The sequence below is a fragment of the Schistocerca piceifrons genome, chromosome 3, assembly GCF_021461385.2.
Source record: "Schistocerca piceifrons isolate TAMUIC-IGC-003096 chromosome 3, iqSchPice1.1, whole genome shotgun sequence".
Classification (NCBI taxonomy): domain Eukaryota; kingdom Metazoa; phylum Arthropoda; class Insecta; order Orthoptera; family Acrididae; genus Schistocerca; species Schistocerca piceifrons.
This window is the reverse complement of record NC_060140.1, coordinates 884,125,856-884,138,643: the sequence shown is the minus strand read 5'-3', so window position 1 is coordinate 884,138,643 and position 12,788 is coordinate 884,125,856. Positions and strand designations below refer to the sequence as shown.

Sequence of the window (12,788 nt, the reverse complement as noted above, 5' to 3'; positions counted from 1 at the left end):
TTCCTCTCCCAAATAGAGTTGTCAAGCAGTTAGATCTAAGTTTGTGTTTAAAGTTAATCTGATTATCAGTTGTTAATTTTATTATTCTCATCAGTGAGTAAAAGGTACATGAGTTTTATAACTGTATATCTCACACCTTTCTGTGCCCTCTAAGGGTGAATGACAGGTACTGTAAGTAATTTCTCCTTCTAACATTTTACTTATGAATGTTGCTGTTGATTCTGAACTGTGACTGAATCTTCTTCTCCTTCTTCTTTTGCCTTTTCTCCTTTCATATACTGGGTAAGCAGTTATATGGTTGAGGCAATAGTAGTGGTGCTTGGTGGCTGGATATCCTTGCTGACCCCACCACTCACCCAGAGCAGGATCTGTGAACCCAATCTATTTGCATCTAGAATAAGTCTATGTTAAAATGTAAGAACGTTTTCTAAATGTTTAGAATACACCCAGGGTGAGATATGGTAGCAGCCCAGTATTTACCAAGTTAAATGTAAGAAACCCTATCCAGACTGGTCAGCTCACCAGTCCTCATAATTAATCCGTGAGGTGGATTCAATCTGGGGCAGACTCGTCTCACCGTATCCTGAATCCTGAAAGTGGCGCTCTAATGCACTCAACTCTCTGAGCAGGTTGAACTTCATAAGGTAGTAAATCTACTACAGATATTATTTATCCTCCTATTTAGAATTTTATTGTTTTTAAATTTATTGTAAATTTTCATACCCGACGGGAGGCCCTAGCCACACGACATTTCCATTTCCATTCTCATATTTTACGATGTTTAAGTGTGGTACAGTAGAACTCCAATCACCTGGTTGCTCTGGACTGGACCTGTTCTGGATAATCAATTATCCGCATAATTGGATAAATCATGAAAACAGCTCAAAAGAGTTAAAATTGTGTATGCATACTACTGTAATATTAATTCAATGATTACAAAAGGATGTTGTTTAGATTCTGTAGAGTACTGTACTTATATACGGTGTCAGTTGCTAAACATATCAGTCAGAGACGGTTATTTTGTTGTCTTCAATCATTCTCATGCAGCTAAGTCTCACATCCATTTGACAGTTAGCAGCTGTATAAGTTCACACACCGGCTACAACTCAGTCCATGTCAGCACAGTGTCAAGACCTGCAAATGCCCCACCAGCTGACAGTCCTTCACCTAGTTCAGTGACAATGTCATCCTCCTGGCCACTGTTTCTTCTCTCTCACTTAAGAGTGATTTCATAGTCACTGAGATTCTGAGGAATCACTAGCACGCCAGTCACCTATATCCTGTGCACTGCAATTGGAATGTCCAAGAATTTCCAAAAGGATGTGTGATATTTAGCCCTCTGCCACTTCTCTTCCTTCCTCTTCCTTCTCACATTTCTTCTTTTGATAGGTGTCTTTCTGTACCTTATCTTTGATTGAAATGACTTTCAATTTATTTTTTTAATGTGGCTGTCTTCACCAAAGTCCATGCTTCTGCCACCATGAAATAGTAGTCTTCTAAATTCAACTTTTGGTGATGAACCACAATTTCTTATAACTAAATGGTCCATGGCTGTGGCAAACTCACTATGTTTGGCGGCAAGAAGTGTGTTTTGAAACATCAATCTTCTCTACCAAGAAGGCTTTCTGTGGTGTGGGTGGGTGTACCGTCCAGAATTACCATTACCTTACTATCTTCTTTCCCTGTGGCCTTTTGTCCCCCCCCCCCCCCCCCCGCCTTCACATATGAAAACTGAATCTTACCATTCAAAAAAAGAGTAGCAGCCACCCACACCTTTGGATGATTATTGTAAAAAGTGGAAACATTTTTAACATTTTTGAAAGATTGGGGTCTTTTTGTTTTTCCTAATAGAATGGGTATTTTGTACTTTCCTGTAGAGTTAGCACAGTTCCGCACAGTAAGGTGGTCTTTACTAACCTTATGGCCAGCAGGACTAGTATCCCTTTTAGAAGCTTAGGTTGTTTCAGGTAAATCCTTCCAACTAAGGCATGTCTCACCTGCATTGTATAAAAATTCAGGGTCATAAGATTCTGTTTCAATTTTGATTTTTTCAATAAAATTCTCTGCTGCTTTTGGTTCTGCTGGTTCTTTTTCATCACTTATATCTAACTCATAAATGCCGTCCCTTCCCTTGAATTTCCATAGCCAGTCTTTGCTTACTTTAAATGAAGACAAACTGTTCATTTCCTTGGCTAAAAGTTTAGCTTTTTTGCAAACAATCTGCCCTGAAACATGGTTTCCCAATGATCACTGCTGCAAAAACCATTTGAATATGGCCTCACAAGCTCTTTGTTTTCTGCTGTTTTCATAGTTTTTCTCAACAATCTTCCATCTTCATTCCCAAGGACAGATACAAAGTTCAAAATTGAGGACTTAATAAAATAAAATAAAATAAAATAAAATAAAATAAAATAAAAGGGATCCAAAGTTGCTGATGTTCCGACACTAAACATCTCAGCTAACTGTTTACCACCCATGACTTTGTTTAACTGTTCATGGACTTTTGCTTTATCTGCCGATCTATAAGGTAACCCATTTCCTTTTAGAATGCATATGCCACACTGTAAATTAAAACTAATGCATAAAACAAAACAAGAGGTACGAAAGATGGAACTGAGCTGCACTGAACGATGGGCACTTTAAACACAACAGTGTGTGTATTGTGGATACAACAATGTGTTCACTGTATTTGTTGTTCACTGGAAGATTTTGGTTTTTAATACATTCACTGCTGATTGATATTAGAATGATAAAGAAGTGTACACTGTACTGTATACTGTAGTAACTATCGAACGAAGCCAACAATTTTAGACATACAGGACAAACGTCTTTTTTCTCAAAGTGATCTGCATAACTGGTGATCCAAATAGTTAAGAATTCGGATAATTGGAGTTCTACTATGTTCTGATAATGTGGATAAAATTACTTTTATCTCTGTTTTTAAATGAATGATCTAAGTGATTCAGAATATGCAATACATTACTAGAGCATACTCAAACAACAATACCACATCTTATTATGGATTCAAAATTGCTGCAGTTCTTTTGTTTTTTCCTATTTATCCCTGTTAGAGATAGTGCATATTATTTACATAGCAAAGATAAAGCTGTATACCATTTACTCTTTAGACATTTAATATGCATAATCCGGTTTAAATTCTTATCTATTTTCAACCCTAGGGATTTTACAGTTTCTGCTACGAACCGCTTTTCTTTAACTTCCTGACATTTTGACTTTTTGGTCTTGAACGGTACCACACGGATTTTTGAGATGTTATTGAGTGAATTAATGATGGAGACAGGAATTTTTATGTTTTATAATATTAAATATCTTGTGAATCTTCCTCAGTGGGAAACAAGCCACAGCACAACACTGTCCCTAATTGTGTACTTATCTACTCTGTGGGTTAGCAAAACATACTTACTGAGTCAAATGCTTTACTGAGATCACAGAAGATTTATGTAACTTTGCTGCTCTTGTTTAGTGATGATATGCTAATTTTATCAACAGCATTGTCGATTTTTATAGCATTAATGATCCATTTTAATATACTTTAATTTGCTGTGACACATTTTAAGTAAAAGGTTTTGTTGAAAACATTTATAAAACTGCTTGGGAGCTTTTCAAGATTTATTATTTACTCAACAGACCAGTCTGATTAAGATCATTTGCAACAGTGGCCCTATAACATGACAATGTGGTCACATACCAACAAAAATTATTTCTGGGTATTTTATTGCTAACATTAAATGCTGATTAAATTAGATCACTGTTCTTAGACCACACATGGCACATATATAATATTGGAAATGTAATTCAATGAATGAAACATAATTTATTGAACTAACACAAAATACTATATTGGATGTGGATAATTGTTTAATTGTTTATAACAACGTGTGTCTGGTAACATTTTACTGAAACCTAAGTTACAGTTGTATTTTTAATATTTCATTTCTCATTGATAATTTTTCCCTGTTAAAAAAATAATAGTGATGTAGTACCATAACTATCTATAAAAAAAAAGTCAAATGCATTGATGAACCCCACAAATCTAGAAAAAACATAAATATAAAATTTTTGTAATAAAAGTATCAATTCTTATTTTCACAGGTACATTCCTCTCAGCACTTTCATATGCTGGAGGCTATGGGTCGCATATATCTCCGCTACTGATAATTTAATGCTGTTAGCTTATGTACCAATAATCTTATTTGTAACATAATTTCATTATGATTAAAGACATACCTTTGATGCCGATGCTAATCTGTGACCAGCTGAATCATACGAAAGACAAGTAATGGCAGAACGATGTCCAGCAAAATTTGTAACATTCTCGCCAGTTTTTAGGTCAAAGACTTTGACCATTCCATCTGAATAACCGGCAGCCAAGTGCCTACAATCGGGACTGGCATTTAGATATCTGACCTCATGCTTATCACCTTCCAATACTTGAGCCTAGGAATGAAGATAAATGTGTGAACACCAGCTGACTTGACTACTAAAGTCAAACAAAAATGCTGAAAGCCACAGCGCACACATTAAAAATCTTGAGAAATGGGTGAAGATGAAATGAGTGTAAAACAACTGATCACAAACTGCTAAGATAAATGATTATATCTTTGTGAGGCACGAGAGAAATAACAAACACAGCAGATTCAACAGAAGGAAGACAAAGTCAATCCAAACTAAAGTACCAGTTGAGATTTTTATTCCACATTCACTGACAATCTATTGAGTACCGTAAAATTTTACAAACTAAAATATACAAAGAGGAGAGAAGAGAGGATGCCTCAGTAGTAATTAACTGAAATATGAGGAAGTAGAACCACTGAAAAAGAGTAGCACGAATTACAATTATAATACAGTGGAACCTCACGCAGAGAGCATAATTTGTTCCAGAATCTTACTCGTAGTGGGAAACACTCGTTAAGCGAAACAATTTATCCCACATAAATTAATGTAAAGTACAATAATGAGTTCCATGCAGAAAAAGTACTAAAAGTATTATCTTATTCACGCCATTTATTCAAAGAAAATTATACATACAGTATTATGTAATTATACATACAGTATTATATACTTTATATATCTAAAAACAAAGAAGATGTGACTTACCAAACAAAAGAGCTAGCAGGTTGATAGACACACAAATAAACACAAACACACACACAAAATTCTAGCTTTCGCAACCAACGGCTGCTTCATCAGGAAAGAGGGAAGGAGAGGGAAAGACGAAAGGATGTGGGTTTTAAGGGAGAGGGTAAGGAGTCATTCCAAACCCGGGGGCGGAAAGACTTACCTTAGGGGGAAAAAAGGACAGGTATACACTCGCATACACACACATATCCATCCGCACATACACAGACACAAGCAGACATTTGTAAAGGCAAAGAGTTTGGGCAGAGATGTCAGTCAAGGCGGAAGTACATAGGCAAAGATGTGATTGAATGACAGGTGAGGTCTGAGGGGCGGCAACTTGAAATTAGCGGAGGTTGAGGCCTGGCGGGTAACGAGAAGAGAGGATATACTGAAGGCAAGTTCCCATCTCCGGAATTCTGACAGGTTGGTGTTAGTGGGAAGTATCCAGATAACCCGGACGGTGTAACACTGTGCCAAGATGTGCTGGCCATGCACCAAGGCATGTTTAGCCACAGGGTGATCCTCATTACCAACAAACACTGTCTGCCTGTGTCCATTCATGCGAATGGACAGTTTGTTGCTGGTCATTCCCACATAGAAAGCTTCACAGTGTAGGAAGGTCAGTTGGTAAATCACGTGGAACCCTTGACCGCCGAAAGAATGACGTGGTACTTGATCGTAGGGAGTATGTGGCTGAGGGACTGCGTCAGCTTTCAGACAACACTACTTACAAAGTTTGCCAAGGTAATCCCATTCCTGATGTCCAGGCGAAGCTTCAAGGAATCCTCAGAACCTTAGGCCCCCTACAAAACCTTTCACCTGACTCCATCAACCTCCTGACCCCACTGACACCCCGCACCCCTACCTTCTACCTTCTTCCTAAAATTCACAAACCCAATCATCCCAGCCGCCCCATTGTAGCTGGTTACCAAGCCCCCACAGAGCATATCTCTGCCTACGTAGATCAACACCTTCAACCCATTACATGCAGTCTCCCATCCATCATCAAAGACACCAACCACTTTCTCAAACACCTGGAATCCTTACCCAATCTGTTACCGCCAGAAACCATCCTTGTAACCATTGATGCCACTTCCCTATACACCAATATTCCGCACATCCAGGGCCTCGCTGCGATGGAGCACTTCCTTTCACGCCGATCACCTGCCACCCTACCTAAAACCTCTTTCCTCATTACCTTAGCCAGCTTCATCCTGACCCACAACTTCTTCACTTTCGAAGGCCAGACATACCAACAACTAAAGGGAACAGCCATGGGTACCAGGATGGCCCCCTCCTATGTCGACCTATTTATGGGTCGCTTAGAGGATGCCTTCTTGGTTACCCAAGCCTGCCAACCCAAAGTTTGGTACAGATTTATTGATGACATCTTCATGATCTGGACCCACAGTGAAGAATAACTCCAGAATTTCCTCTCCAACCTCAACTCCTTTGGTTCCATCAGATTCACCTGGTCCTACTCCAAATCCCATGCCACTTTCCTTGACGTTGACCTCCACCTGTCCAATGGCCAGCTTCACACATCCGTCCACATCAAACCCACCAACAAACAACAGTACCTCCATTATGACAGCTGCCACCCATTCCACATCAAACGGTCACTTCCCTACAGCCTAGGTCTTCGTAGCAAACGAATCTGCTCCAGTCCGGAAGCCCTGAACCATTATACCAACAACCTGAAAACAGCTTTCGCATCCCGCAACTACCCTCCCGACCTGGTACAGAAGCAAATAACCAGAGCCACTTCCTCATCCCCTCAAACCCAGAACCTCCCACGGAAGAACCCCAAAAGTGCCCCACTTGTGACAGGATACTTTCCAGAACTGGATCAGACTCTGAATGTGGCTCTCCAGCAGGGATACGACTTCCTCAAATCCTGCCCTGAAATGAGATCCATCCTTCATTAAGTCCTCCCCACTCCACCAAGAGTGTCTTTCCGCCATCCACCTAACCTTCGTAACCTCTTAGTTCATCCCTATGAAATCCCCAAACCACCTTCCTGCCCTCTGGCTCCTACCCTTGTAACCGCCCCCGGTGTAAAACCTGTCCCATGCACCCTCCCACCACCACTTACTCCAGTCCTGTAACCCGGAAGGTGTACACGATCAAAGGCAGAGCCACGTGTGAAAGTACCCACGTGATTTACCAACTGACCTGCCTACACTGTGAAGCTTCCTATGTGGGAATGACCAGCAACAAACTGTCCATTCGCATGAATGGACACAGGCAGACAGTGTTTGTTGGTAATGAGGATCACCCTGTGGCTAAACATGCCTTGGTGCACGACCAGCACATCTTGGCACAGTGTTACACCGTCCGGGTTATCTGGATACTTCCCACTAACACCAACCTGTCAGAACTCCGGAGATGGGAACTTGCCTTCAGTATATCCTCTCTTCTCGTTACCCGCCAGGCCTCAACCCCCGCTAATTTCAAGTTGCCGCCACTCATACCTCACCTGTCATTCAATCACATCTTTGCCTATGTACTTCTGCCTCGACTGACATCTCTGCCCAAACTCTTTGCCTTTACAAATGTCTGCTTGTGTCTGTGTATGTGCGGATGGATATGTGTGTGTATGCGAGTGTATACCTGTCCTTTTTTTCCCCTAAGGTAAGTCTTTCCGCCCCCGGGATTGGAATGACTCCTTACCCTCTCCCTTAAAACCCACATCCTTTCGTCTTTCCCTCTCCTTCCCTCTTTCCTGATGAAGCAGCCGTTGGTTGCGCTAGAGTTTTGTGTGTATGTTTGTGTTTATTTGTGTGTCTATCAACCTGCCAGTGCTTTCGTTTGGTAAGTCACATCATCTTTGTTTTTAGATATATTTTTCTCACGTGGAATGTTTCCCTCTATTATATTCATATTATGTACTTTATTATTCATGATACATAACCATTTCTTTTTTACTATGAAGCTATCTATAATCATTTGTTCCTGCTGAAGCTTCAACACTTGGCAAAAATGTGACACAGTGTTATCATTAAATAATTTTGTAGCGCGCATAGCCAATGCTTCATTGAGGTGATGATTTTCAATGTGCTATGCAACCTATTCCCATGCTTTCAGCATTTCTCTTATTGCACCAGAAGATTGCTGCTTTGCTGTTACCGTCTCCTCCTCCTCCTCCTCCTCTGAAGAACTCCTCTCCACATCCTACCGCTGTGAAACACACTGCAACTCCATATGCTCTTCAGTGGTCATTTCTTGGCTGTTATCCACTTCTAGTCCCACACTGTTGACCAAAGACGCAATCTCTTTGACCAAGGGCACCACAGGTACTGATTCAAATGCCTCAGAGTCAAATTCGACAATGCACTCTGGCCAAAGCTTCTTCCAAGCAGAAGTGAGAGTCCTCTTGGTAACCCCTATGCATGCCTTTTCAATCATCTTGAAACAGTCAACAATGTTGAAGTTATATTTCCAAAGTACTCTGAAAGTGAGATTGGTAGCTTCAGTGAACACAAAGCTATACTCGAAGAGAGCTTTAGTGTAGAGCTTCTTAATGTTCGAAATAATCTGCTGGTCCATAGGCTGGAGTAACGGAGTGGTTTTGGGGGGCAGAAATTGGATCTTGATGAACTGAAATTCTTTAAGGTGGTGGTCTTGTAGCCTTGGGAATGGGCAGGAGCATTGTCAATAACAAGTAAGACATGGAGTGGCAGATTCATCTCAAGAAAATATTTTTTCACCGAAGGGCCAATCACGTCATGCATCCAATCACAACAAAGATCATGTGTCACCCAAGCCTTGTCGTCGGACTTCCACATCACATTTAACCTGCTCTTCTGGGCTATACACTTCTTGAAGGCTCATGGAGTCTCTGAAAAGTAAACAAGAAGTGGTTTAATTTTCTAATAGCTGCTTGCACTGGCACAGAATAGCAGAGAGAAATGGTCTTTCATTGGCTTGTGGCTGGGCAATGCATTCTCCTCTGCGTTATAAAGATACACTTCGGTGTCTTTTCCCAGGATAGACCAATCTAATCACAATTAAAAGCCTGTTGTGGCAGATAACCCTCAGAAACTACGAGAATCTTGAAGTTGCTGATTAAGTTCTCTGCTGCCTTTGTGTCGGAGCTGGCTGCTTTGCCTTGCCTCACAATGTTGGGGGAGCTGGATCTTCTCTTTAACTTCTCGAGCCATCCACAGCTTCCCTTAAACCCTTCTTCAGTAGCTGATGATCCTGGCATCTTCCTAAATAGGTGAGTGAAAATCATTCTTGACTTTTCACAAATGATGTGCTTGTTAATAGTGTCACTTTCAAATTGCTTTTCATTTATCCATATAAGGACCAACCTTCCGACGGAAAACAAAACAGGTGTTTAGATACACTTGTCACTTCCTTTGAAGCATTTATCTCCTTAATCTTGTCCTTGTTCTTGAGGATAGTGCAAATAGTTGATGTAGACCAATTGTATGTGTGTGCTCAATGTTCACACCATGTTCGCATTTTTCAATGATTTTACGTTCCATTACTAAGGTAATTTTCTTTCTCTTAAGGCCATCTTCTTGCGGATTTATCTTCGGGGACATTTCTAGGAAGGTTATTAAAATTTGCACACAAAAACACTGTGTGAACACAAGTTTAGAAAAATGTGTGACCACAAGCTGCACTAAGATAGCAGCAGAAATAGCAATAAACACAGACTGCAGTACACACTAAAGACATCATTTATATGGCACTGCCAACAACAAAAGGCATTCATATTGTTGAACACTTCCCCCCACCACAAGTGAACAGCTAGTGACGTCACACTAAATCATTATCATCATCATCATCATCATCATCATCATCATTCATTATGCAAAACATCACTTATTAAGTGAGTCATCTTTTTACAATTTGTTTTGCTCATTATGCTAATTGTGCATTATGGGAGGTGCTCATTAAGTGAGGTTCCAATGTAATGAAAAAAATAAAAAGAGCACGCAGGAAGCCAGACCATGTGCTGTATGATGAGTAGTAAGTAGTAGCCACAGTTTTATTAATCCACAGATCTCTTTTACAAGGGCACTGGACATGTTGTTACATTACATTTTAGAAACAAAAATGTAATTAATATATATAGGAATTTACATACTTATGTGTCTAATTTGACAAGGGCGGTTAGGTATTAAGAGAAGTAATAAATAACAAAAATGGTGGTTGTGATGGTGTGGATCAAAGGAGACAGAACAGGTCTTTATTAGGAATTTTGTTTGAGCTAGAAGTGAGAACTGCATGACAGTATTTGCATTATGGCCATTATAAAACATCTACAAATGGCCTCCCATTTATAAACTATGACAACAGGGCATCACTATTTAACAAATGATAGAAGATACAAGAATAAGAAGTACATCTACATATATATTCTGAAGACCACCTTATGGTGCACGGTTGATGGTACTAATATCATTGCCATTCCCTTTTCTGGAGCTATGAAAAATTATTCTATAAGCTTCATACGAACCCCAATTTCTGCTATCTTGTCTTTTTGGCCCTTACACAACATGTACACTGATGGCAACAGAAGCATTCTGCGATTTGTCGCAAACACAAATTCTATAAACTTTCTCATCATTTTTTGTAAAGAGAACATTTTCTTTCCTCCAGTTATTCCTACAAGAGCTCACAGAGGAATTTTGTAACACTCATGCATTGATCAAAATTACCAGTATGAAATCTAGCAACATGTTTCTGAACTGCTTTGATGTCTTCCTTTAATCCGACCTGGTAGGGATTCGAAACACTTGAGTAGTACTCAAGAATAGTATACAGTCTTCTTTATACACATAGTGAAATTTCCATTGCACTCCTAACAAACTAAATTCAAATGTTCACCTTCCCTACAACTGACATTACATGCTTGTTCAATTCAATTTAATTTTGCAAGATTATGTCTACATATTTAATTGATGTGACTGTGATATATGCACACCACTAATAAGGTACCCGAAAGTTACAGGTTGCTCTTCCTACTATACTTGGAGAAAGCTGCCATTTATCCCACTAAATACAAATTCTATCGAAGTCTATCTACATCCCCCTACAGTCGTTCAATGATGACACTTCCCATACATCATCAGCCAACAGGCACAGAGTGCTGCTCACCCTATTCATCAGACAGTTTACATACATAGAGAACAAGGTTGATCAAATCACACTTCTCTGGAGTATTCCTGACAACATCTTTATGATTGATGAACACTCATCATCAGTGCAACATGCTATGTTCTATTAAAGTCTTCAAACCACTTACATATGAGAGAACTTGGTCCAAATGCTCAGACCTACGTAAACATTGTGCAGCATTGTACTGTTTCAAGTACTTTCCAGAAATCTCAGAAATTGGAATCTCCCTGTTGCCTTGACACTTGGTGCAGGGATTGGTAGTTAACTCTCAACATACACAAATGCACATAAACAGGCAAAAGGACACATTATTGTATGATTACATGATTGAAGAACAATTACTGGAAACAGTCACAATCACAAAATATCTGGGAGTATACTTATTTGGAGTGTTTCAGAGTAAGAGGAGCACATACAACTAAATGCAAGTAAGTCGGACGCCTAACTGAGATGCATTGAAGGAATCCTGAGAAACTGTAGACCACCCACAAAGAAGATAGCTTACAAAACGCACGTTCAACCATTACTTGAATACTGCTACACAGCCTTGGATCCATATTAGATAAGATCGATATAGAAAATAAGGAACATCTGAAGAACAGCAGCACATTCCTTCACAGGTTCATTTAGTAAGTGCGAAAGTGTTACAGAGATGCTCCATCAACTCCTGTGGCAGATGCTGCACAAGAGGCCTGCTATATCACAATGTGGTTTATTGGTCGAGTTCCAAGAGTGTATGTTCCTAGAAGAGTTGCCAAATATATTGCTTCCACATATGTATATCTCGAGACACGACCATTATAGTAAAATTAGAGAAGTTCGAGCTCACACGGTGGCTGACCAGCAATCATTCTTCCTGTGAACCATTCGGACTGGAACAGGAAAGTGGGAAGAGGCAGTGCTACACAAAGTACCCCTGCCACACACTGTGAGGTGGCTTGCAGAGCAGAGATGTAGGTATAGATATAGACATAGATCCAGGGTTTGCAGGATATTGGGTGGGAAATGGACAAGCTGCATTTCGCACGAGTGATTCTTTACAGGTAAAAGTTTTTGCCTCAAGGAAATTTATTATATTCGAACTTAGCACACTGAGCATTTAAAAAAAAGGATTCTGCAGTAACTGATATGCTCTACCAAACTTCTTAAAATCTAAAACACAAGCTACTACATTGGGACTTTTACAGGCACTATTTCACAGCATGCTGCCAGACAAGGAACAAAAAACTTTGGTTTTTTGGTGGCTGTAGATGTGTATTCCTTTCTTTATTTGATTGTATGGCATTTTTGTCACTAACATCAATGTAGAACCAATACACAACTGTTAATGTCAGTTGATATTTAGGTTATTGCAGATGGAGCACTAGCAATGAATCAAAAACAGAGGATAGGAAAGAAACAGATTGTGGCTTCATTTATGAACCTCCCCCCCCCCCCCCCCCCCCCCCCCAGTATTCTATCTATATACATACTCCACAAGTCACTGCATTGTACCTTGTACCACTACTAGT

General features: G+C 39.8%; 1 protein-coding gene across 1 annotated transcript in view; it reads right to left on the bottom strand.

Annotated features, from left to right (window-relative positions):
* The window catches only part of LOC124787912 (WD repeat-containing protein 3), a 144,460-nt gene that overhangs the window by 111,669 nt on the left and 20,003 nt on the right, over window positions 1–12,788 (bottom strand). The window contains exon 3 of the mRNA XM_047254898.1: window positions 4,249–4,458. Coding sequence (XP_047110854.1) covers window positions 4,249–4,458 — 210 coding nt within the window. The remainder of the gene's footprint in view (window positions 1–4,248; window positions 4,459–12,788) is intronic.